This window comes from Saimiri boliviensis, chromosome 2, assembly GCF_048565385.1.
Source record: "Saimiri boliviensis isolate mSaiBol1 chromosome 2, mSaiBol1.pri, whole genome shotgun sequence".
NCBI lineage: Eukaryota > Metazoa > Chordata > Mammalia > Primates > Cebidae > Saimiri > Saimiri boliviensis.
The window spans coordinates 208,901,981-208,929,962 of NC_133450.1; the positions used below are offsets into that span (position 1 = coordinate 208,901,981).

Here is a 27,982-nt window from a genome sequence, read left to right on the forward strand (position 1 = left end):
TGCCAAGTGCTGTCATGTTCATATTCTCATTAGTTCCCCCACTACAACTGTCAGAGGAAGATGTATCATCCCCATTTTACAGATGCGAAGACAAATTCTGGGGAAAGTGCTCTGATTTTCTCATCCATAGCTAGTAAATGGCAGAGCCAGCATTTGAACTCAGATTTACTGGCCTGTAATCCCCTGACCTTTCTATGTCCATGCAGGCTGCTTTCACGTGAGCAAAGAAGGAAGGCTGGAGACACAAGAGCCAGAGGGAATTACAGGTGCACCTTGAGCCCTCAAGAGAACATTGCCATCCCCCATGCAATTACATAAGTCTGTGTATTATTAAAACCTATGGGTTTCAGGAACCCTCAGGTATAGTACTATCAAGCTTACCTCACATCTGGATAGCCTTACATAGTTTACAAGGAAATATGCATACGTTTATCTCTTTTCTCTCTCAAAAGACATCTGCAAAGTATACAGGACAAGATTCTTCATCCTAGAGTTCATGTAGGAAAACTAAGGTTCAGAGAGGTGAATTAACTTGTCTGATGTCACACAGCTAGTAAAAAAAGGTGAGCAGACCCATGTAGTAGTCAAGGGGTTTTCAGATAGCAGTTCCTGGCAAGGAAAAAGAATGCAGGCAGGAGAGCAGACACAGGTGCCATCAAGGGTGCTCATTCTACGGCTCTGTGTTGTCCTGCAAAGGGAATTCTGGTCCTCCTACACTTGCATGGGCAACACATGAAAAACATCTGAGCTAACCCTGACCTTGAGAATTGTTCCATGTGGTTACTTTCAATACTACTGCTCCTCTTGTACAAGACACAGAGATGTCCAGAACCCAGTATAACTTGGTATAATTCTCCAGTCCTGTGTGTCTCCCTTTAAGCCTCCTCATTCCACTGAGCCTAAGGCAAATCTTTTGACCCAGGGTGGACCTGGGGGGATGAGGATGCTGAGGAGCAGTGCCCCCAAGTACCCTCCTCAGTGACATCCCAGCCTTCCTCTGAATGCCTGATGGTGCTGAGTCCTCCAGGTCATTTTGGTGGGTCTCCCCCCGACTGAACCAAGTGCGGGGACCATGGGTATACTTAACCCAAATCTGTCTGTTTTAATCACTCTCCTCTGGACAGATAAATGCTTTCCATAGGATTGCTCTCTCAAGCATTCCTCTGTGGCTTTGATACTAGCGATTAAATCATGGAAGGGAAAGCAAAACAAAACAAAACAAAAAAGGGACCAGTTCCAACCTTTAGCTTTTAATTTTTTTAGCCATGAAAGAAACCAGATTGTTGACCTAAATTCCCCCTTTCATCCCCTCATCCTCTCACCTCCGCTTGTATTCTCCTGGCAGATGTCCCACAGCTAGTGGGCATTCTTTAATTGAAGGGCCTGAAACTGCCTTTTACCCTGCCCCGCAATGACCTTAACATCTCCCATAGGAGGAACCCAGGCTGGGATACCTGGAGTCACTGGGATCTTGGAGTCACAGAATGTAGATGGAAGGGACTTCTGTGACCATGTGGTCTGTCTAACACTCCCGTATTCTAAGGAAAGGGAGAAAGGATATTCTAAGGAAGTGAGGAAGTCCCGAATGGGGAGTTATTCACCCAGGGACTACAGCACAGCATGGCAGACTTAGACATGAGAGCCTTCATGGTGAATTGAGAGCCATTCCCATTGAAGGAAAGCATCCTTGGGGTGGAGCTTTAGAGTGAGAGAGGTTAGAGTTAGAAAGGTGATTTTCCCAATCCCTTACTGGGATCCTTGGAGGGAAAATCAATTAACCTCTCTACATCTCAGTTTCCTTATCTGTCAAAGGAATACTAATAAATCCCACTTAGTCTGTGCTCAGTCAACAGATTACTACATAGAGGCTTTCAGAAAGTGTTTGTTATTATTATCATTATTTATTTTAAAACATGACTTTTTCACAGCAGAAATGTCCTGTTAGAGTTTTTTTCTCCTTCTATATCTACTCTCCCAATGAGAGAAGACAAACTGCATATAAATTGTCATTGTTTGCTAATTATCCCCCCTAGGCAGTGATGACAGAAAGTCAGATGTTATCAGAGATAATTTTATGCTGACTTAAAGCTTCACAGGAAAACATTCTAGGCAAGACAACAGGAAGAAAGCATAGCTGGAGTCCCCCTCAGCTGTGGAGAAGCTTTCTAATTTGAAATCAGGAGACTCGAATTTCAGTCCTTCCTACCTTTCAGTGCTGTGGGACCTTAGGCAGGGGACCTCACTTCTCTGACTCACTAGTTTTCTGATCTGTAAATAGCACCTATTGTAGCAGGTTGCTGTGAGGATTCTAGGAGACACCTTGACTGGGAAGTTGCTGCCCACATGCCCAACACACAGTAGGTGATTCCAAAACGCGGAAGCTCCCCTTCCCAGTGAGGAATGTTTCCTGTTTGTGGTGACCACACCACCAATTTTGCTATCTTTCTAATACACCTCGCTCTACTCAAAACAGCAATTGAGTAAATTGAGATACTGCATTGTAACAAGAGACATATTCTGAACTGGGAATAGGCATTAGGAGATACAAGAGATTTTAGAAAAATTTCAGTGGGAGAGCTTAGAAAACTTGTTGAGTGATGGTTTGTTAGGGCAGTCATAACAAAGGACTCCAGCCTGGCTGGATTAAACAACAGAAATTTGCTTTCTCAAAATTCTGGAGATCAAAAGTCCAAGATCGAAGTGTCAGGTGGGTTTGTTTCTTCTGAGACTTCTCTCTCTCTTTCTCTCTCTGGTTTATAGATGGCCGTCTTTTCCTTGTATCTTCACATGGTCTTTTCTCTGTACGACTTGTGTCCTAATTTCCTCTTCTTATAAGGACACCAGTCAAATTGGATTAGGATCTCTCTTATCATCTCACTTTGATTTAATTATCTTTTTAAAGATTCTATCTCCAAATACAGTTAAATTCCAAGGTCCTGGGGATTACATCTTTAACCTGTGAAATTTGGTGGAACACAATTTAGTCCATCACAATGAAAAGGAAAATGGGAGGCAGCCAAGAGTGTGGCAGCAAGCTTGGAAAGAAAATTTAGCGTAGACATTGGAAGTTAGAGGAAACCTGGGTCAGAAACCATCGGGCAAGTAGGCTGGTAACGGAAGTCCAGATGCTGAAGGACAAGCTCAAGAAGGCACCTGGACAACCAGGCCAGGGCAAACTTTGGGTTCTAGCAAAGTAGGATGAGCCCAGTGGAATAGATTACTCTTTGGTAATAAAGAACCATCGGTTCTTAGTTAATTTTTTAGGCCCAGACAGAAGAATGATAAAGACACCAGCTTTTCAATTCTATTCACCTTGCTTGTGTGGGTGCTGTAGAACTTACAGAAATATTTCTAGAAGGATCCATACCTTTAAACAGCCTACAGCAAAATATTTGGCCTTTGGCACTTAACGTAGTGACCATGACTAAGAGTCTGGGTGTGGGAATTCTATAGACCTGGATTCTGAGCTGTGTTGCTTTGGGTAACCATTTCCCTATCCTGAGCCTCAGTTTACTCTGAAGAGTGAACAATGCTGATAGATTTGTTGTGAAGATTAAACAAGGTAATTAATGTTGAGTAAATGATAGTAAGTTCTCAATAAAGGGTGACATACTCTTATGGAGGCGGCAGAAATAAGGAAGTATCCCCCTGCTCCCTTTCTTTCTTTTTATCTTTTCTTTTCTTTTCTTTTTTTTTTTTTTGAGATGGAGTCTCACTCTGTTGCCCGGGCTGGAGTACAGTGTTGTGATCTCATCTCACTGCAACCTCTGCCCCCTGAATTCAAGTGATTCTCCTGCCTCAGCCACCTGAGTAGCTAGGATTACAGGCGCCTGCCACTACTCCTGGCTAACTTTTATATTTTTAGTAGAGTCAGGGTTTCACTATCTTGGCCAGGCTGGTCTCAAAATCCTGACCTTGTGATCTACCCACCTCGGCCTCCCAAAGTGCTGGGATTATAAACATGAGCCACCATGCCTGGCCTCTCTTTCTTTATTTTTAACTTTCAAAAACAAACTCTACAGAGCACCTACAACATACCAGGCTTCAGGTTGGATGTTGGGCATTTATAAATGAAGCACACAGCCACATAGGTGGGAAACACAGATATTGAATAATTACTCGGTGATGAGGTAGTTTTAGGACAGGGAGGAATATGATGAATACTCCTGCCTGTCCTAAAGAGGAATATTTGTTGATGCCTGGGTGGCATGGGGTCATCAGACAAATTTACCTTGGGGTAGTATCTAAGGCAGTGATACTTAGAGAACACCCCTAATGCCCAGAGGATTCTGCACAGCCATAGCCAAGGTTCTGAGAGACTCCCTCCATGCCTTTGAGCTTTTCTCCCTCATGGATTTTCTTCTTTCTGGATGAGATTGAATGGATAGATGAGAAGAAAAAGAGGCAATGAAAAGAAACAGACATCAAGCTTCTAGGGGGGCCATGGAACCCTTCTCATATCAAGCCTAGCTGCAGGAAGATGGGGTGCATTAGAAGGGTCAGCTGGCCACGATTCCAGGGATGGTGCCTTAATGGGAGGACCAGGGCAGGCTCCTTTCCTGCTGGCCCCCAACCTCTCCCTCTGTGCAGTGTGCCCAGACACACTTCTATAAAGGGGCTCTTGCATGCTTTCATTGTCTAGTTCTATGTGCTTATAGCATTGAGACAGACTTATGCTAATTATAGGTAGATCATGTGCAGAATTGCATGTGGCCTTCCATCTTGCCACATGGGACTGTGTCCCTTGGGATCATCCTCTAGACCCACACAGATGGTGCTGACTTCAGATACACTTGCACCAATGTTTTTTTTGTACTATGCCTCTATCTTTACGCAGAACTGTGGGGAAGGGCAGTGTGGAGATGTGGGGGATTCTTCTGTTTGCTCCAGAGAACAGCATTCTGTGTCCTGTACAGAGATCCTCAGAGGAGACAGAGTCTAAGCATGAAAGAATTGGGAATGACATAAGGCATCTAATTCAAATCATCACATATTTTTGAGCACCTTTTACTTACAAGGAACCATTCTAACAGTGAACAAAAGAGCTCTTAAATTCTAGCAAGGGATCATTTTTAGGCAGACCCCTCCTTTTACAGAGAAGGGAAATGAGGTTCAGCAACATGAAGGAGGTGGTATGACTTGTCCCAGGCAAGGTTACCTGGAAAGTCAAGCCTGAATCTCTGGTGCCAAATTTCTTGTTCTGAGCTGGTGGTACAGGTACAGGGATGCTTCCCTTTCAGACCCTAAAATAAGACTACTGTTGATTAAGTTATTTTCATATAGAAATGAAACCCCATCGCCACCATACTCCCCCAGCCTTATTGAAGCTCAGTGATTTTCTTTTGCTACTTACACTCCAAGTGAATATTTCCCTCTGAATTTCTGAAGCCACTGCTTCAAGGTTCACATTTCCCTTAATGTGTTTCCTTTTGGTTCCACTGAAAACCCTCTCTTTGCCTTTCCTCTCTGCCTCCCATGGCTAAGCCACCCCTTTATTTCTTAGCTCTTCTGCAGAATCTGCCTTTTGTCACTTCTTCCCCCTTCTCTCAACTGCAAACAGAGGTGACCTGAGCCCAGGTCCCAAGCCCCATCAAGGTTCTGAACTGAGAGCACCCTACAGATGTGTAAACATCTTACCTTGCTAATCAGACTAGCTGCCTTCCAAAGGCAACAGGAAAACCAGGGACTGGGAACCCCTGGCAAAATAAAAGCCTGCAGAGAGAGAGAGAGAGAGAGAAAGAGAGAAGGAAAAAGGATCTTCCTTCAGATTTTAATTTTCTCATTAGAAGACCCTTCATTTTCTTTTCATGAGTAATAGGGTTAGCTGTGAGAGAGAGAGAGAGAGAGAGAAGGTGAGCTAAGAGGTGGTGAAGGGCATGAATTTCGTGGCTCCAGGAAGCTCTGCTCTCACTGGTTCCCGTAATGGGCAGCAACAGATAGATCTGGGGCAACTCACTTCAAATCTGGAGTTGAATCTTAGGCTTCTGAAGGAGTCAGTGGGGAGGCAGCTTTTAATATGTAGTCTCCTAATATCATCTAAGCTCATGGGATCTATGATTTCTAAGAACAGTTTGCCAGTGGGTTTGAGAAGGACCTGGGCTTTTTTGAGCCTTCCTTCTTGATATGTCGGGCAAGATATCTTCAGGGTACTCTGTCTTTCTGGCCTTTGTATTTTGTTTCCCATCATTTCCTCCCTCCTTTTCATCCTCTACATTACTTCTGAACCCTCCAGCATCTTAACAGTGAACTCTCATTTGGACAGCCATTGTATGCAGAAGATGTCGTATTCACTATGTTTTAAGTACGATAACATATTTAAAGAGAGATACAGATGAAGGAGTTAAAACTTAGAGGTGAAGTGATTTTGCCCCAGATGTACAACTAGTAATTGCTGTTGTCAACATTCAAAGTAAATTACCCTGAGTCCAAAGATTCTGATCTTTCTACTTTACCAAGAATGCATTTTATCCTCTGATTCTCCCTGTACTTTAGTTACAGAGACATAAATTAATGCCTTTGATTGTGTTTGTCCTTAAAATGCCTATCTTTTCTCGTCTACTGCTGTATTTAGAACCATTCCCATGCCCGCTGTAGCAAGGTGCTGGACAAGTTGCTGGGGTGACACAGACACAACCATTGCTCTCAAGAAGAATACAGTTTAGCAGAGAGGGGATAATGGTGAGAACACAGGCAACTCCAAAACCAAAGAGCACTTGTCGAGTTTTCTGAAAGGAAAAGAGTTCGAAGAAGAGAATAATCACTATTCACAGGGCAGTCAGGAAGAACTTCTAGAAAGAGGTACCTTGTGTGTTAGTCGCTGGGAAATCTAGAATAAAGTAAATTAGACTTGGACCTAGGATGTGACATGAAACTTCACTTAATCCCCTCCTTTACCAGAGAGAGAATCAGGACCCAGTGGAGACACTTGGTGCTTCACTAAGATTGCCTGATAGTAAGAGCAGGATGACTTTGTAAGGAGACTCTGGCCATTTCCTGAAAAACTGTCGAGCAGGAAGTGGGAGGTGAGGTGTCAGTTGGCATAGATGCTGGGCGAAGACTGCTGGCCATGTCAGCTGCTAACAAAGAGATTTACACCAATTCTAAGCTTCCATTGCCCACAAAGGAGTGAAGACTGTGTGGGCCTCCTCTATTGATTTTGCTGGAAGCTCTCCATACTCATTTGATGAGCACTAATGGCAGGTGCACTCCCAGAGTTATGGTGACCGCAACAATTCTCCAGCTGAGAGTAGACACTGTCCTTCTAAATGAGCATCTTTTATTCACTCTCCTCTGCCTCTCTTTCTTCTCCCACCTGGCCTCATACATCATCTGACATTTAAAATACACTCTTAATTAGAAAGTCCTCTTCCCCATCCAACAGCTTTGTCTGTGCCAAGGACACTGGGTATATTCCAGAAGGGCTAGGAAATGGGAGTTGGTGAGCATAAAGGGAATTAGATCCAGAGAGAATCCACTCACCTACTTCCTGGGGTTCCCAGAGTAACTATAGAGATGCTTGCCTTGGCACTTCCTCGGCTATCGAACTCAAATTTGTGACATGCCCTAGGTAGGTGGCGTGGTCCAGATGCCTGATGACTTTGGTGAGGCAGGGGGAGTTGCTATAGAATTAGTGTCCAGGACAGTGAATCCAAGGGTCTAATGCATCTGAGATCTACTTACCAAGCAATTGACCTTGAACCTATCTCTCCATGTCCTTTAACTTCCATATTCTCATCAGTTAAATGAGAAATTTAATGTCACTACCTTAGGGATATTACATGGATTAAGTTAATGCATATACAGACCTTAGCACAACGCCTGGCCTGCCATAGAGGCTGGGGAGATTTTGTTCATTATTATTAACTATTATGTAGGCAAACCCAACATGTTTTTATGTTCAGAAGGCACTCCATATATATATATATATATATGTTGCTTCTATATATAGGCCTCTGTAAAAAGCTAGCTGAATCAGGACACAGGAGAACTGTCAATGACTCTGTGACTTGACAAATACCTTCCATTCTCTGGGTCTCAGCTCTCTTACCTGTCAAATGAAAGGTTTGGAGATGATGATCTTTGAAAACCTTTCTAGTTTAGCTCTGAAGTATATTTTCTTTCTTTGGGGATAAATGGCAAGATTCCCGTTAGAGAATAAAGTTCCAACTTTTCAGTCCTGTCCCTCATTTTTATACCCCAACTTGCCTGACAATTTAATGCCACTGATCATTTAATGACTGCTAATGACAGATGAACACTCAAAGTTTTGGTAACTATGGTAGGACCCTCCCTTCTAAATTAGCATCTTCTGTTCATTATCATCTCTTACTGTTTCTCCTTTCACGTTGTATATTATCTTACACTTAAAATAACTTCTTTTCTTTTTTTTTTTTTTTGAGACAGAGTTCCACTCTTGTTGCCCAGGCTAGAATGCAGTGGCATGATCTCTGCTTACTACAACCTCCACCTCCTGGGCTCAAGCAGTTCTCCAACCTCAGCCTCCCAAGTAGCTGGGATTACAGGCACCAGCCACTATGCCTGGCTACTTTTGGTATTTTTAGTAGAGACAAGATTTCACCATGTTGGCCAGGCTGGTCTTGAACTCCTGACCTCAGGTGATCCACCCACCTTGTCCTCTCGAAGTGCTGGGATTACAGGCATGAGCCACCACTTCCAGCCTAAAATACCCTCTTAATTACAAAGTTCTCTTCCCCATCTAACAGCTTTGCAAAACCGATGATTTTTAGATTTTTATTATTATTGCTGCTGTTGTATTTTCATTAGGTGAAGTACCCTTTCTTCAGACAAATGTCTTTCTTGTATGCTCCATATCTAAAACCAATAAAAGTTAAACTTCACGGGTTAAAGTTGTGATGAGAATGCCCCAGGCCCAACTTACTCATCCTCTCAGATCCCCCAGCCCTTGCCTTGCCCTTGAGGTGGTCCCAGAGGCACCGTTAGTAACTGCTAGGATCCCACAGAGCAATTGGAAAACGATGAGTCTAGGATAATCTGATACAAATGTTATCAGAGAAAAATAACTTAACCTCCCGCCCCCCCCTGCTCCTTTTCCATCCTTTATTTATTCATCTTTCTTTTTTGGGGCCACATAGGGCTGTATGACAAATGTTCTTATACCTCACGTGACCGAGGATGGGTCGTGGGCATTCACACCGTCAGTGACCAAGACAACACAGACCCACGCTACTTTTTCTCCTTGAAGACAGACCGGGCCCGGCAAGTGACCACCATCAATGCCCACCGCAGCTACCTCCCAGGCCAGTGGGTATACCTAGCTGCCACCTACGACGGGCAGTTCATGAAGCTCTATGTGAACGGTGCCCAGGTGGCCACCTCTGGGGAGCAAGTGGGTGGCATATTCAGCCCACTGACTCAGAAGTGCAAAGTGCTTATGGTGGGGGGCAATGCCCTGAATCACAACTACCGGGGCTACATCGAGCACTTCAGTCTGTGGAAGGTGGCCAGGACTCAGCGGGAGATACTGTCGGACATGGAAACCCATGGCACCCACACTGCTCTACCTCAGCTCCTCCTCCAAGAGAACTGGGACAATCTGAAGCATTCCTGGTCCCCCATGAAGGAGAGCAGCCGCCCCAAAGTGGAATTCAGCAATGCCCACGGCTTTCTGCTGGACACGAGTTTGGAGCCTCCTCTGTGTGGACAGACGTTGTGTGACAACACAGAGGTCATCACCAGCTACAATCAGCTCCCGAGTTTCCGCCAGCCCAAGGTGGTGCGCTACCGCGTGGTCAACCTCTACGATGACAATCATGAGAACCCGATGGTGACCCGTGAGCAGGTGGACTTCCAGCACCAGCAGCTGCTCGAGACCTTCAGGCACTACAACATCTCCTGGGAGCTGGAGGTGCTGGAGGTGAGCAACTCCTCCCTGCGCCACCGCCTCATCCTGGCTAACTGTGACGTCAGCAAGATCGGGGATGAGAACTGTGACCCCGAGTGCAACCACACGCTGACCGGCCACGATGGCGGGGATTGCCGCCGCCTGCGCCACCCCGCTTTCCTGAAGAAGCAGCAGAACGGGGTGTGTGACATGGACTGCAACTATGAACGGTTCAACTTTGATGGCGGAGAGTGCTGTGACCCCGAAATCACCGATGTCACTCAGACTTGCTTTGACCCCGACTCTCCACACAGGTAAGGCCTTACTGGGCTAAAGATGCCCAGTTGAAAGAACTTGCTGTCCTCCATGTTAAAGATAAGGCCTCTGAGGCCCATGGGTGATACACAGATTTTCTGGTTCACCCAGCAGCTTCATGACTGAGGCAAGTCTTTTACTCAGGTCATCGTGGAGACCATAGGCAAACACAGTTTCTTACAAAAATCTTCATTGAGTGTCTACCAGGAGCTATGAAGGAAGCCTGAGAGTTTTGGCTTCTCAAAGAGCTCAGAGTTTAAATTGGCTGATAAGAGCTGAGTACAGATAGCTGTTGTATTGTATGACATAGAGTGGGTGACAGTCACACAGTCCAATATGGTAGTTCCTAGCAACATGTGCCTACTTAAATTTCAATCAGTCCAAGTTAAATAAAACTCAAAATCCATTTCCTGAGTTGCATTAGCCACATTTCAAGTACTCTAGCCATATGGGGCTAGTGGCTACCATCCTGACAAAACCATATGAAACCCTTTAATCATCACAGAAAGTTCTGGTGTACGGGCCCAAAGATCTCGGGCCACATAGGGATACACAACCTGGCCCCATGGTCTCAGTTCTCTGTGACTTCCTCATTTTGCAACTTCTTAGAAGCTATTTCTTCATTTGTAAAATGGGGGAAATAATGGCACCTATTATGTCAAGTTGCTCTGAGGATTGATAGAGAGGAGACACTCTCTTATAGCACATCATTAATTCTCAATAGTATGTTTGTCATTACTTGTCTAATGAAAGGTAGTGTGCTGTGTTTAGGGAGTGCCTCAGGTGATTAAAGAGAAAAAGTTGACTTGCAGCTTGACTATATCAGGGAAGCCCTCTTGAGAGAGGTGACATTTGAGCAAGGTCTTCAGGAATAGCTCTAACTTGCAAGTAAAACAAATTAATCGGTATAATAGAACAAGTCTAGAGGGCTAATGTATAGCATGAGGACTATAGGAAATAAAGTTGAACTGTACTTGGGATTCATGCTAACTAACTTGATTTTAACTACTTTTGGCACAAAATAACAAAAGAAAATGGGTGACTTAAGATGATGGATATGTTCATTTGTTTTACTACAGTAGACTGTTTGCTATCTATATGTATTCCACAGCATCATGTCTACCTTAAAGATATACAATAAAATTTACTTGAAAAAAGAATAGGTGTAATTTTGACATCAGAGATTGGGTAGAGGAAGAAAGGAGGCCACTCCAGGCAGAGAAAACTTCTCACATCTACTGTTAAAGACAGGACAGAAAAGGGGACCTTCACTCTAATGCTTCACTTAGCCTCTACCATTGCTATCTACCGTAACCAATAATCCCAAACTAGAAACCAAAGGTGAACTCAGTGGTGACCTGTATTAAATGTGGGACTTGGAGGAACCAGATTCAAGCCAGAGACCATCAATATCCACTTTCTTGTTTTCCCCAGATTCACACTGAACTTTTCTATTCCGTCCAACACACAGGACCCTGGACTTGCTGATGGCTCGAGCACATTTGCTCACCTCTGCAGGTTTTCTGCTGACTCTTCTCTTTATGTCTCTCTCAAAAGAGCAAGGGCCTCCCGTGTGTGAACAAAATACCTATGTGCAAAGGAATGAGGATGCTGGCAGGAGAATGCCCTGCCTGGCAGAAAGTCAGAAAGCACCTCAGCTCAGATTCCTGGCTCCAGGAGGGCCCCTGGACTCTCACCTTGGCTCCAAGACATGAGCAGCCCATGTGAGAAGCCTTGATGTGTGACCGGTCTCTTCCAGGTCATAGTGCATTGTCATCTCTGCTCTCACTTGGGCCTTTCCAGAACTTGGCAAGGGAGTCGGCACAGAGGTTAACATTCATGTTTGACTGACGGGAAATAGAGGAAACTCAGAGTGAAGCGACTTAGCTAGTTCATGGGTCAAGAAAATCATTAGGCTAAATCACAAGCACAAGTCTGTGCTCAGTGTGCGCCACTAAACTAGACTCCCAAGAGGTACCTCTGTGCCTGCTCAGAGTGGATGTGGGTAGAATGGCATTATTGGAAGTCATCCATCCATTTGTATACCCATTTATTTTCTCATTCATTCACTCATTCATTCATTCTTTCATTCATGCAACAAATGTTTATGCAGCACCAACCAAGTGCCCGGAAGGTGGGTACCCTGTTTTGCTGTGAAAATTTAAGATTCAAAAAGATGAAGGGACTTACCTAAGATCACTCTACTAATAAATTGATAGCTTGGATTCAAACCTAAGACTACTAGGTCCAAAGCTCACATGGAAGGAGGATTTTTTTTTTCTTTTTTTTTGAGACAGAGTCTCAGTGTGTCACCAGGGACCAGGCTGGAGTGCAGTAACACAATCTTGGCTCACTGCAACCTCCGCTTTCTGGGTTCAAGCAATTCTCCTGCCTCAGCCTCCCAAGTAGCTGGGACTACAGGCGCACACCACCACACCCAGCTAATTTTTTGTATTTTTAGTAGAGACGGGGTTTCACCATGTTGACCAGGATGGTCTCGATCTCTTGACCTCGTGATCCACCCGCCTTGGCCTCCCAGAGTGCTGGGATTACAGGCTTGAGCCACCGCGCCCGGCTGAGAATATGTTTTAATCTAGAGAACAATAAGAGGCAGAATTAAAAGACAGGTGACAGGAAGAGTGGCTCTACTAAACTTTTGGGGGAAAAAACTATGTACCATTGAGACAGGATGAAGAGTAGCTGGCCTCTGCAGAGCACCATGCTGGTGTGGAGGGGCCATGAGGCCCCAGGTTCCAGATACCTCACAATCATCAGACAACACTGTCAGGTTCCAAAGGCCTTCTCCTTTCTAAGTCACAGGAATGCGTGCCCAGAGTGTCTGTGAGTGACCATGTGCCAGCTATGACCGCTGTGACCAGGGCTTGTTTGTCTGCTGGCTAGGAAAGCTGTGTGCCCTGCGTGAGGCCCACCAGACCATGTGTCATCTCGTGATGAGGCTGGGGCTTTCTGGGTTCTGGCCGAATCAGCTGTCCTGTGTGCAGACAGAAACCTGTGGAAGGTTGCAGATAAATTTTTGCTTTGTGAATTTAAACAAAAAAGGGAGGAAAGGAGGGAGGGAGGGTCATGGTTATATGGTCATGACACATACATTTCAAGCTCTGGAGGCCTAACTGGTGGGAAAGTCGCAGAATTTTTCTATATGGGAAAGTCGCAGAATTTTTCTATATGGTTTCTAAGCCATGGCTGGGACTCGAGTGTTGCAATTGCAGGAGGCAGCTTTGAGCTGAGTAATAGATGATATCATCTCCAGTTAGATGGGTGAGTGAGCTTCCAGTCACCAGAGGCATGCAAGTCAGTACTGATAATCTTGCGTAATGAGGCCATAGCTGGGATTACAGTGCTAGTGGAGAAGGTGGCCTTGTGGTCTTGGTGTTGAGCACTGCGCAAAAATACCTTATTCCATATCGTGACAGAAAGCCCAATACTGACTGTTTCTCTTCTCTTTATCAGGCATTTACTGGGCATGTCTATCCTACCAGCCTTTCTGCTTTTCACTGGGGGTGTTGCAGTGAGTTGGACATGTTCCTTACCATTGAGGGGCTTCCACTTCAGTGGGAAAGTCATATAGAAACATAAGAAACTCTGATTTTTAAATTTACAGACACACAGTAGGACTGGAGACCTAAAAAGCGGAGATTTATTTGACTAGGGAAACAAGGCAAAGCAGCTGGAGGAAGCATGATTTGAGTAGGCCTTTGAGAATAGGCGGCCCGTTGAGAGGTAAAGATGCAGACTGCATCAGTCAGGGTCCTCGCAGGAAACAGATGGCACATTCAAACAGAATAATTAAGGAGAGTTGAAGGAGGGGCTATTTGCAAGAAGAAGCTATTTACAATATTGTAGACTGGACTGAGGACAACCAGCAAGGCCTCGCGCTATGCCACGGGGCTGGCAACATGGAGAGCCATTTCCCCCCTTGGCCTGTAGGGGCAAGAGGAAAAAGTGGTTGTGGGGCCCAGGGAGAAGGGCTGTGTGGAGAGGAATTCCTGGGATCAGCTGTGGCTCTCAGCAAGGGAAGCAGCCAACTTACAGCCACCTGATAAGAAGAAGGCAACCAGGAGAGTAAATTCCACGCTGTCATTCTCTCTGCCTGCCAGTCTGCTGTCAGTGTTCCCCATTTGGTGAATCCAAGTGGAAGTCACAAAACAAAGGAACCTGTTGATGCAATAGAAGCCAGTCTCCCAAGGACGCAGAGCAGGGTGGGGAGTGGTTCTGGACGAGCAAGCAAAGAAAGTCCAGAGCAGAGAGACAGCCAGCCTACGCAGAGGGCAGGGCATAAGCCAGGCAGTGGAGAGAGTGAAGAGTGGTGGATAGAAGAGATCATGGATTGGAAGGGGTCAACTGTTATGACTGCGATCCAGACCATGAGCAGAGAAAAGTTTAGTTCATCTCATGGAAAACTTTAACATCAGACTTAATCCTCTTTTCCTTCCTCCCTGCATTCTTCCCACTTTCCCTGCCTTCTGTCCTTTTCTTCTCTCAATAAATGTTTGTTGAATGCTCTCTCTGTGCCAGCCCAGTCACTGCCCTCCTGGTGCTTACCACCTGGTGGGTAGGACAGAGAAGTAAACACCCCACTGCAATCACTGGTACAAAGGAAGGGTCCACAGTACCAGCAGGGATGAGCGGTCTGTGTGAGCAGTAAATGTCTTTCTCTGAGACCGGCCAGTTAGAAAAAAGACATTCCAGGCGAACCGTGACCATTCTCTTCAGGCAGAACTTCATCTGCAGCCATTAGAGATGTCTATACACAGGTAGAACGCATTTCACACACCCTTTTACAAATGAAATGGAAAACCTGGATATTAATAGAAAGCTCCAGTGTCAGGAAAACGCGGGCATTTGACACTAGACTGTAGCTATCTCACTGAGAGAGGATATTGCAGCAAACCAACCAAGTTCCTGTTTGGACCCTTCCAAACCGCAAGCTTTGGCACCCTCGAGTGAACTCACCTTTGTTCATGAATATCTACTCATGTGAAATGGGAGGGGTGGAAAAAAAGACACTTTCCCTACATGCTGTTGTCTCGTAAGGAAACATTTCCTTTGTCTTCTCTTTATTATTATTTGGGAAATATTTCCTTTGTCTTCTCTTTATTGTTAATATATTTTTAATGTAACAAGGGCAATCTTCTGAGGCCAGGTTTTTGTTTCTGTTGTTTTTGGACTCCAGTTAAAGTTGTTGGAAGTCTCACAGACGGACTGCGATAAGGCTTAAGGACACCCCCGACCCCTCTGCTGGCAGCTGTAGCCTCCCTCAGCCTCTTCTTCTGCTCTAGTCAGGGCCCACTGAATGATCTGTCCTCTCTGGGTAGGGTTTCCTACTTAATTTCTGATTTGATCTCATGGAGCATAAACTTCCTATTTTCCTCTTTCTTTTCAATCTGAATGAGGGTCTCTCAGAGCTGAATGGAACTGCAGATGGGTCCAGTTCTCTCTTGCTGCAGATGGGGAGACCAAGCCCTCAAGGAGGGGCAGACACTGACACAAGCCACACAGTGAGAGTGGGGCTGAGCTGAGATGGAGACCCAGGGTCTCACTTCCTACTCCCAAACTATCTCAACTGCCCTCTATATTGCCTTGATACTTTAGACACCAGCTTAAAACCTGGAAAGGTTATATTTAGTATGTTTATGTTTTTACCCATCATCCATATTCTATTCAAACACCTTAGTATTTATCACAGAGAACTATGATAAATCCTGTAGGGGTCCAGGATATAATCTCTGTCTTCAAGGTGCTTGCATGCTATGGTTTAATGGCATTTTGTTACAGTCATTCAAGAGAAGGCAAGAAGGCAGATGACTAATTTCCTTGTAAACCACATAGATTTATAAGACTCCCATGAGCTCTGATAAAGGGCAGGATCACTGTGGTTTGGAGAAGTTGTGAAAGGTTTAATGATGGAGAAGGGACATGATAGGCTTCTAGCATGAGCAGGCTTTGTAATAATGAAAAAGAGCTGGTGGGAAGGCAATACATGTAGTGTTAATGGGTAAAGAAATTAAAGTGGGAATGTGTTGAGAAGATGCAAGATAGAGTCTGGTTGGGGCTTCACGCAGTGAAATGCCACAGTTTTTTCTTCAGACTGTAGACATTGAAGACTCAGGCTGATTTAGATGAAAGAATTCAGTTGAAATAGATTCTAACCTGGGGTGGGCAGTTTGTTAGCGGTGCAATCTTGGGCAAGTCTCTTAATCTCTCTGAGCCTCCAATTCCACATCTACGTAGAGGGAATAACAATATCTGACTGTCTGGATCACACAATTGCCATGAGGGTCTCATAAAATAATAATCCAGAACGAGTTCTGGGAAGAGTTAACCAGCAGGAAGATGAAAGGGGGCATTGTTATTTTTTCAGTAACTTTGTTCATTCTTTTCCAGTAATCATGTAAAAGAAATTGCATGGAATTTTATAATCAGAATATCAGGGTTTATTTAATGTGACTAATATTCATTAAAACAATAACAGGAGTCAGGTCTGGTCTAGTGGAAAAATTATGCATGCTAGAGGCTGACCAGGGTTTGAATCTTGGCTCTGCTCTGCACTAGCTGACTGACCTTGCCACACTGCTCAATAAGAGTCACTGGTTTCTCATCTGTAATAACTAGGTGATAACAGCTATCCTGTGACATATCATGGCACTCAAATGGAGTCATCTGTGTGAGACACCTGGTATGGTACAGTGTCTGGAGCATAGTAGGTGCTGGAGAAAAGTCTCCTCCCTTCTTGTGGGCATATGTGGACACCATCTCCTCCCTGTCAGCACTATTTTATAGAGACTGTTCCTACAGGCTCATTAAAAAAAAAAAAAAAAAAAAAAAGCCTGGATGAAATTGCCATATACAAATCAAGAGCCTTTTTACTAAGATTATTTTCATTCTCAAAATATTAACTTTTTTTAAAAGGACTAGCCACAGAATTGGTATTTTTAAATAAAGACCATATAATTTCTATCAAACTCATTGAGTTATTGAATTGGCACACTGGCTTATTTTTAAAATGACCCAAATGACTGGCAGTGTTAAAAGACGTATTTCTGTACAAAATCATTCCAGGCAATGTTGGGATGGATCATAATGAGAAATGTGCCAGACTGGTGAAGTTTCTATATGTTTCCACCATCTCCAGCCCTCATGCCTGCTTGAGGGTTGATGCACAGACATACAGATGCAGGCATACTTTCACATACAGTTCGGTTTTCTCTGATTCAGTCTGGGTTTTCTTCATGCTTTTCTTTCGAGCAAAGTCCACCTTTACTCACAAGTTCCATCTGTGAGGCTTGCATACATACCACTTTGGTCTTAAGAGCAGAACAGAGGGGTGAACTGAATTAAAAGAAGAACTGCGCAAGGCCCCTAAAGATGAAGTAAATAAGGAGCTCAAAACAGTGACCCATGCGGAACAGTGGAAGATCAGTACAGCTTAGCAAATAAATAAGAATACAAGTTTTGGAGACAGAGCATACTACAGTCAAGTCATTTAACAGTTCCATAACTTTGCACAGGTCTCTTCCTTTGTCAAAGACTCAGTTACCTCCTCTGTAAAGTCAGGGATGAAAGTAGCAGTCTACTGCATTGGGTGCTTTAGAGGATTGGATGAAGCAATACGCAGTCAACCCTTTAGAACAGCACATGGCACATAGTGAGCTCTGAAAATAGCAGTTGTTATCCCTGCTGTTGTTTGGGGACTTCCCTCCTCTGATAGATCTTCTGACTTCTTATTGTGCATATCCCCAAATTCTTCGGCCCCTTTCAATCCTGAGCCCCCTCACTACAATCTCAGTGAGGGAGTAAGAGACAGAGATAACCTAATCGACCACTCTGTACTATCAAAAGCCCTTTTATTTTATCACCCACAGGTTTCATTTGTTAAATCTTTTTTTTTTTTTTAATTCCAAAAGTCCCTTACAAACTGAATGCTAATATATTCATTTTCCCAAGAGATAAGCAGCATGCCACATTAAGTTTAAGCATTTCCAGCAAAAAGCAAAGGCATGTCTGGGATTGCAAGTTGGGGCTCATTGAATAGTGTGAGTAGGAACTGGAAGCCGGGAGGGTACTCACAGTGTGCTCAGGACTACAAAAACCAAGGCTCTCCTGGCCTGGGACTCTTGCCCTAGCACACTCTGCAGTCTCAATGTTTACAGATGAGAGTTGGGACACTTTTGTGGGGAGAAGTCAGGAACATGCCAGGATCTGAGGTACGCCTTCTCTCATCCCTTTCCCAAATGTGTTCCCTAACCCATCTCCAGCTGCCTGGATGGATAGCAGTACTGGGTGACCTTTCAAGGGCCTCAGCAGGAGGCAGTTGGTTTTTTTCCACCCTGAGTTTGACAGGCTCAGCACTCTCATTTTCCTTTCTGCATCCACTGATGACACTGACCACTCATGACAGCCTCGGCACTTGGTCAGATGCCCTTCCAGGTTAGGAAACAAAGCCGGTGGGCGTGCGAGAGAGGGTTGAACTGACAGACAGCAGTACATTTTGTTTTATTGAAATACATTTTCCTAAGTTGGTTGCAGCTCAGCTTGTTCCTCCTAACTCACTGCTGGGCAGTTTTCCACCTCCTGAGAGGAAACCTCCACACCTCCACTCTCACTTGCCGAAAACACAAAACTAGTGTGTGAACAGCAGTGCCTTTTGTTCACGGATTTGTTTGCATAACTAGAATATGCTCCTGTTTCTCCATTTTTCGGAAGAGCATTTCCTGTCTTCTTCCTTTCTCCTTTGCTTCTCTTTCTTTTTCTTTTCCATGCTCTAGATTGTTTTAGTGGTCTGGTAGTGAAGGGTAGAGGGTGGAGGAGCGCTGTCTCTGCATCAAGCCTCTGATGTGTGTGATTCCAGACTTGTATGAGTTCAGCCAACCAACTGCAGCTTTTAGCTTTGAACTTGACTTCTAACTACTGAACTCTTTTTATGGCCCACAGAGGGCCATGGTGATTATAACTCCACAAAATCATAAAGTAAGAGAGACGCAAAGGAGGTTTCTTTCCCGTGAGGATCCGTGGTAGAAAAACACAGTTTGCCAGTGGTTTGGCCAAGCATGAGGAAGGAAGTGACTAGATTCTTCCAGGAACTTGGTGGCCAGCATGATGTAAGACACTTTTCTTCTCTCATTTCAAATTCTTCATCTGTAAAATGGGAGGATTTGAGGTTTGTTCATGCACTGATATTCTCCAGTCAGACATTGGGATTGTGGGAACTAGAACTAGAGTACAAAGGAAGGGCTTAATATTTAAAAGGTACAAATAAAGCCATGCACTGGCACTGGAGGCACTAAGGGATGTAAGAGACGGTCCTTGCCTTCAGAGGATTGACCAGCCCCTATATCTACTTGAGTACAGTGTTCAGTGTGGTGATGAAGGCACAAGTATGCCCTATACCAAGTTGAAAAAAAAAATCCTACTCATATTTCTCAAATCCCCCAGTGGCCTTGTGATGATGGTACCCCATACTGGGACAGCCTACCTATCTGCTATTGTATTATCCCTCAGGCTCCAAAAGTGGCATCCTCTGTCCAAAAATCAATTTGAATTTAATTCTACTTTTGACAGGCTGACATATAATGTCAGGCTTTCCAGCATCACTTCTCTATCTATACTTGAAGTCCTTGATCATCACATGCCTCTCTAACAGTCGTCTCTGTTTAATCCCAAGGGAGACTTAAATTTGGAGAAGTTATTAGACTTATTAACTCATCCAGAGAGACCTACCTACATCTACTGTAATGCCAGTATTGCTTTAATTTTAAATAAATTTGGTTTTTTGCCTAAGTTAAGTGATTTTTATGGGGCTATGGTCTAGATTAAAATTTAGATACTGTCATTTTGACACATATTGGTGATAATGTAGTTCTTGATTGATCCTTTCTAAAGTTAATATATTTTAGTGTTCATACCAGTTATATGCCTACATGGCTAACGTCTAGGTCCAAACTATGCTGTCTTCTGAAATAATCCTTCTGAAATAATCTAAACATTGTGCCTGATACAGCTTATGAAGTAGATGTGATTGTCTTTGTTTCCTTGTGTGTTAAGCATAAGAGAAGTCACAGGGCTATCAGGGAGTTGTGTATATTCTGCTCAGTGTGGTCAGTTGCGCTGTTTATCAAATGTGGTTTGAAGTGGTGGGAAGACAGCTATGGGCCCTTGAACTGTATAGTTCTGTGGTGAAAATGATCATCTGAATCAGATAATTGCATTACTGTTGTGTTGCTTTTGAACACAATATGGCAATTCCATTGTTACACCTCCTTACTGAGCAAGAGATTCCTCATGCCTTAATGGCTGATTTGAAAATAAATGAATTCAGGCCAGGCACAGTGGCTCACGCCTGTAATCCCAGCACTTTGGGAGGCCAAGGCAGGCGAATCATAAGGTCAAGAGATCGAGACCATCCTGGCCAGCATGGTGAAACCCCATCTCTACAAAAAATAAAAGTAAAAAATAAATTAAAAAAAAAAAAGACATTAAAAGAAAAGAAATGAACTCCGAGTTTCAGAGGCTGTCAAAACAGAGATTGTGGTTCCCCAAGAGAAGATCTTAGGGAAGTGACTATTCATCCAATAGTTTCTCATGAGGGTGTGTGTCTGCCTTCTATATGCCAGGCACGGTCCTAGGTGCTAGAAATACAACATTGAACATTGTACAAGACACCTGTGATTCTGCCCGTTTGGAATTTCCTGCAGCAAGATAAATAGCTAGCTGGCTAATTGCTGCTATGGAGAAGTCCAAGGTGCTGAGGGAACACAGAGAATGGCTGCCTGACTAAGACATAGGGGGTTGGAGTAGCTTTTAGGCTGTGTCCTAGAGGATGAGTCATGTTAACCAAGTGAGTATAGCTGAGCTTGCCAGGAGCCAGGTGTTCTGACACTTTACTTTCTGTCCTAACAATCTGCAAAATTATTTTCCAAAAGGTAAATGAGAAAAATAGCAGCTCTGTAGTTTCTAGTAAAATGCATTCATTGTAAAGTAGTGCCCTTTATTCTGAGATTATTTTTTCTTTTGGAATATGACTCAAGTACCTTTTATTTTATGATATGAGGGAACTCATACATGGTGGAGTGGTTTCTTTTCCCTTTTTGAATGCTTTATTTATTTATCAAAATTACAGATCACTGCTGACTTCCATCTCAATGTTTATTATTAGGTTGATGCAGAAGTAATTGTGGTTTTTGCCATTTAAAAGTAATGGTGAAAATCACAATTACTTGTGCACCAATCTAATAATATCTCAAAAGTCTAAGAACCTCACCACTGGTACACTCTGCCTCTCTGAACCAGCACCTCCTCTCCTCTGAACCAAATTCTTAGCATTCTCCATACTACAAATTACCTGGCCTCATCATGAGCCAATCCACAAGAAGCTGAGGGCCAGTGATTTTCCTATGGGTTGGCCTTTCAGGAGACTCAGCAAAGGACATGCTGCTAGCAGATAAACTCTTACTGGGCCCAGCATTTAGAGCACCAATAAGGCGGGGGCTTTGATGTGTAGGGTCTGTGACTGATAAAAGAAAAATACTACAGGAGACAAAATCAGAAACCAGACCAACATTTCAGCTTCTCTCACTCCCACCCTGTCCATTTTTCCCCATTGTGTTGTTTTTGAACATAGCATCACAATTGTATAAATACCACTACTTCTTATATATACTCTTGTTGCTGTTAGACACTGCCAATGCCTGCTTCTCTACTTTCATCACCTCTACTCCATTTCCCAAATTGCTTCAGAAATCTCCCTGGAAAATGTAAACCAGATCATTTTATCCTCTTACATATAATCTGCCAGGGTCTGCTTGGGGATCCCAGGACATTTTCAATTCTCCATTGCTTGGTATTCCAGACCCTGATTGTCAGTTTGTTGTGTGTTGCTTCGAAGGAATTCCTGAGGCTGGGTAATTGACAAAGGAAAGAGATTTATTTGGCTCATGGTTCTACAGGCTGTACAGGAAGCCTGGCACCAGTGTCTGCTTCTGGTGAGGGCCTCAAACTGCTTCCCCTCATGCTTGGAAGGTAAAGAGGAACCAGCATATGCAGAGATCACATGGCAAGAGAAGAAGCAAGAAAGAGAGTGGAGAGATGCTAGACACTTTTTCACCGTCAATAGTCTCACCAGAATTAATAGAGTAAGAACTCACTGCCATGGGAATGACACCAAGCCATTCCTAAGGAATCTGCTCCCATGACCCAAACACTTCCCACTGGGCCCCACCCCCAACATTGGGGATCACATTTCAATGTGATGTTTGGAGGGGACAAATATCCAAACTATAGCACAGAGGTAGCCATTGCTGTCCCCTCCAGCTTTTTCTTGTGAGGTTCCTCAACCTTGAAAACACTTGCAAGTGAAGACTTGTAGTGTGTATTCTCATGTTCTTCTATGCCTCTGGGCTTTCTGGAGCTTCTGACATTTTGTCTGTTTCCCACACTTGGTTCAATATCAAACCAAGGTTTATGTTTTTATGTGAAAACCTCAGTGGTATCTGACCCTCCTTCAGCTGGGTGTCATTACTGTATGCTCTTCTTATATTTAGCACCCACCCACTCTATTATAACACATATGATAAGAGGAAGTAAGAGACTAATGACTAAGGATATGGTTGGTAGTATCCAACAGACTAGTGGTTGTGTCCCACCTGTGACACCTAAGAGTGGAAGGACCTTGGAAAAGTGGTGTCAGCCCTCTTAGCCCTGGTTCCATCAGCTATAAGTTGGGGATATTCTAGAGGTTTTGTAAAGCTTCAAAAATATGATATGTTAAAAAATACTTTGTAGGGGGTGGTGCCAAGATGGCCAAGAGGAGGCAACACTGGAATGCAGCTCACAGCAAATGAGACACATTAGGTTAGAGGACATCACGATTCTGAGTGAGGTGCTGGGTTCATTTTGAGGGGACTGGAAGAACTCTGAAAGTAGCCCAGGGAGGGAGCCAAAGCAGGGTGAGAGACACCCAGGGAGAATGAACCAAGACAGACCAGGGCACATCTCCACCTGGAATGTGCAGCCAGCTCGGAAGGTCAGCGATTTCACCCCCTTGGTGCTCTGATTCGGATCCTGTGTTTACCTCATCCCTCCTGCAACTCACAGTCCAAGAAAGCCCCACCAGACTGAGGGGGACCGTGGGTTGTCAATGCAAATCTGAGCGACAGCTCCCATCTGGTGTCACAAGTTGTTGGCGGGACCTGGGCGAAGTTTGGACTAGCGCCAACGGGACGGAACAACCTGTCTCACAGAAAGAGGCAGAGTTGAAAGCAGGGAAACAGGTCATAAGGCCTGGCAGGCCCCACCCCCAACAAAACTCAAACTGAAGCTGGTGCACCAGAGAGCTTGGCAGCAAATACACCAGTTTGACCCCAACAGGAAGATCGAGCTCAGGGAAGGAGAGATGCCATTGGGAAGACTAATTTTACCTGCAAACAAACCCAAGGGGAAGACCACCCACCCAGCAACCTGACTGAATCCGAAGCAGCCCAGCAGCGCCTCTACAGGCCAAAAAAGACATAGCTCCAACTGCAACAGAAAGGACGTCCACTCAGAGATTTCTCCTGAAATCAACAACTTTAAAGATCAAAGGGAGATAAATCCACGAAGATGATAAAAAACCAGCACAAAAAGGATGAAACCTTCAAAGACCAGAACACCTCTTCTCCTCCCAGGGATCACAACTCCTCACCATCAAGGGAACAAAACAACACAAAAAATGAGTGTGACAAATTGATAGAAGGAGGCTTCAGTAAGTAGATAATAGCAAACTTCTCTGAGTTAAAAGACCATCTTCTAACCCAATGCAAAGAAACTAAGAACCTTGAAAAAAGGTTAATGAAATGCTAAGTATAATAAACAGAGAAGAACATAAAAGACTTGATGGAGCTGAAAAACACAGCATGAGAACTTCGCAAGGCATGCATAAGCTTCAACAGCTGAATTGATCAAGCAGAAGAAAGGATATCAGAGATAGAAGATCAAATAAATGAAATAAAACAAGAAGGCAAGATTAGAGAAAGAAGAGTGAAAGGAAATGAACAAAGCCTCCAAGAATGGGATTATGTGAAAAGACCTAATCTATGTTTGATCAGCATACCTGAATCTGACAGGGAGAATGAATCCAAGTTGGAAAACACTCTTCAGGATATTATCCAAGAGAACTTCCCCAACCTAACAAGGCAGGCCAACATTCAAATCCAGGAGATACAGAGAATACCACTAAGATATTCCTCAAGAAGAGCAACCCCAAGGCACATAATTGTCAGATTCACCAGGGTTGAAATGAATGAAAAAATCCTAAGGGGAGCCAGAAAAAAAGGGCAAGTCACCCAGAAAGGAAAGACCGTCAGACTCACAGCAGATCTCTCAGGAGAAACTCTACAAGCTAGAAGGGAGTGGGGGCCAATATTCAACATCTGAAAGAAAAGAACTTTCAACTCAGAATTTTATATCCATCCAAACTAAGCTTCATAAGTGAAGGAGAAATAAAATTCTTTACAGACAAGCAATTGCTGAGAGATATTGTCGCTATATGACCTGCCTTACAGGAACTCCTGAAGGAAGTACTAAACATGGAAAGGAACACGTATGAGCCACTGCAAAAACAGACCAAATGGTAACTAAACATAGAAAGGAACAACCAGTACCAGCCACTGCAAAAACGTACCAAATGGTAAACAGCATCAACACAATGAAGAAGCTGCATCAACTAATGGGCAAAACAACCAGTTACCATCAAAATGGCAGGATCAAATTCACACATAACATTAACCTTAAATGTAAATAGGCTAAATGCCACAGTCAAAAGACATAGATTAGCGAATTGGATAAAAAATCAAAACCCATCAGTGTGCTGTATCCAGGAAACCCATCTCACATGCAAGGGCACACATAGGATCAAAATAAAGAGATGGAGGAAGATTTACCAAGCAAATGGAGAGCATAAAAAAAGCAGGAGTTGAAATCCTAGTCCCTGATAAAGTAGACTTTCAGCCAACAAAGATCAAAAGAGACAAAGAAGGGCATTACATAATGGTGAAAGGATCGATGCAACAGGAAGAGCTAATGATCCTAAATATATATGTGCCCAATATGGGAGCACCCAGATACGAAAAGCAAGTTCTTAACGACCTACGAAAAGACTTAGACTCCCACACAATAATAGTGGGAGAATTTAACACTCCACAGTCAATATTAGACAGACCAACGAAACAGAAAATTAACAAGGATATCCAGGGCTTGAACTCAGATCTGGACCAAGCAAACCTAATAGACATCTACAGAACTCTCCACCCCAAATCCACAGAATATACATTCTTCTCAGCACCACACCATGCCTACCCTAAAACTGACCACATAATTGGAAGTAAATCACGCTTCAGCAAATGCAAAATAACGGAAATCATAACAAACAGTCTTTCAGACCAGAGTGCAATCAAATTAGAACTCACGATTAAGAAACTCACTCAGAACTGGACAACGTCATGGAAACTGAACAACTGGCTCTTTAATGTTGACTCTATAAACAATGAAATGAAGGTAGAAATAGATGTTCTTCAAAACCAGCAAGAACAATGACACAACATACCAGAATCTCTGAGACGCATTTAAAGCAGTGCCTAGAGGAAAACTTATAGCAATAATGCCCACATGAGAAGCAAGGAAGGATCTAAAATCGACACCCTATCATCAAAATTGAAAAAGCTAGAGAAGCAAGATTAAAAAAAACTCAAAAGCTAGCAGACAACAAGAAATAACTAAGATCAGAGCAGAACTGAAGGAGATAGAGACACAAAAAAAAAACCTTCAAAAATCAATAAATCGAGGAACTGGTTTTTTGAAAAGATCGACAAAGCAGACAGACCACTAGCCAGATTAATAAAAACAAAGAGAGAAGAATCAAATGGATGCCATATTCATAAAGAGGGTATCCACCAATTCCACGGAAATACAAACTACCATCACAGATTACTACAAACAACTCTATGCACATAAACCAGTAAACCTGGGAGGAATGGATAAATTCTTGGACACTTGCACCCTTCCAAGCCTAAACCAGGAAGACATTGCAACCCAGAATAGACCAATAACAAGGGCTGAAGTTAGGCAGCAATTAGTAGCCTACTAACCAAAAAAACCCAGGTCCAAATGGGTTCACAGCCAAATTCTACCAGACATACAAAGAGGAGCTGGTACCATTCCTTCTGAAACTATTCCAAAAATTGCAAAAAGAGGGAATCCTTCCCAAATCGTTTTATGAGACCAACATCATCGTGATACTAAAACCCAGCAAAAACTAAACAGCAAAAACAGCAAAAGAAAACTTCAGGCCAATATCCTTGATGAACATAGATGCAAAAATCTTTAATAAAATACTGGCAAACTGATTGCAACAGCACATCAAAAGCTTATACATCATGATCAGGTAGGCTTCATCCTGGGGATGCAAGGCTGGTTCAACATATGCAAGTCTGTAAATGTAATCCACCACATAAACAGAACCAAAGACAAAAACCACATGACTATCACAGTAGATGCAGAAAAGGCCTTCGACAAAATTCATCAGGCCTTTATGCTAAAAACTCTCAATAAACTAGGTATCAATGGAACATATCTCAAAACAATAAAAGATATTTGCAACAAACCTACAGCCAATATCACACTGAATGGGCAAAAACTGGCAGCATTCCCTTTAAAATCTGGCACTAGACAAAGATGCCCTCTCTCATCACTCCTATTCAATATAGTATTGGAAATTGTAGCCAGAGCAGTCAGGCAAGAAAAAGAAATAAAGGATATTCAGTTAGGAAAGGAGGAAGTCAAATTGTCTCTATTTGCAGATGACATGATTGTATATTTAGAAGACCCTGTTGTCTCAGCCCAAAATCTCTTTAAACTAATAAGCAACTTCAGCAAAGTCTCAGGATACAAAATCAATGTGCAGAAATCACAAGCATTTCTGTACACGAATAACAGACTTAAAGAGAGCCAAATCAAGAATGAACTGCCATTCAAAATTGATACAAAGAAAATAAACTAGGAATACAACTAACAAGGATGTAAAGGACCTCTTCAAGAAGAAATACAAACCACCATTCAAGGAAATAAGGAGGACACAAACAGATGGAAAAACATTCCATGCTCATGGTTAGGAAGAATCAATATTGTGAAAATGGCCATACTGCCCGAAGTAATTTATAGATTCAACACTAACCCCATCAAGCTACCTATGACCTTCCTCACAGAACTGGAAAAAACAACTTTAAACTTCATATGGAACCAAAGGAGAGCACGCATAGCCAATACAATCCTAAGCGAAAAAAAAAAAAAAAAAAAAAAAAGCAAAGCTGGAATCAAACTATACTATAAGGCTACAGTAATCAAAATAGCATGGTGCTCGTGGCAAAACAGAGATATAAACGGCAATGCCACACATCTACAACCATCTGATATTTGACAAACCTCACAAAAACAAGCAATGGGGAGAGGATTCCCTGTTTAATAAATGGTGTTGGGAAAACTGTCCATTGTGCAGAAAGCAGAAACTGGACCACTTCCTGACACCTTACACTAAAATTAACTCCAGATGGATTAAAGACTTAAACATAAGACCTAACACCATAAAAACCCTAGAAGAAAACCTAGGCAAAACCATTTAGGACATAGTCATAGGCAAGGACTTCATGACTAAAACACCAAAAGCATTCGCGACAAAAGCCAAAATAGACAAATGGGATCTAATTAAACTCCAGAGCATCTGTACAGAAAAAAAAAGGGGCGGGGGAGCGTCATTAGCCT

The 27,982-nt window shown here is 43.3% G+C and overlaps 1 protein-coding gene across 2 annotated transcripts in view; it reads left to right on the plus strand.

Annotated features, from left to right (window-relative positions):
- Positions 1–27,982, plus strand: part of PAPPA (pappalysin 1) — a 249,771-nt gene that overhangs the window by 24,503 nt on the left and 197,286 nt on the right. For both annotated transcript variants that reach the window (XM_039475070.2, XM_074395239.1), the window contains exon 2: positions 9,114–10,176. In XM_039475070.2, the coding sequence (XP_039331004.1) occupies positions 9,114–10,176 (1,063 nt within the window). The remainder of the gene's footprint in view (positions 1–9,113; positions 10,177–27,982) is intronic.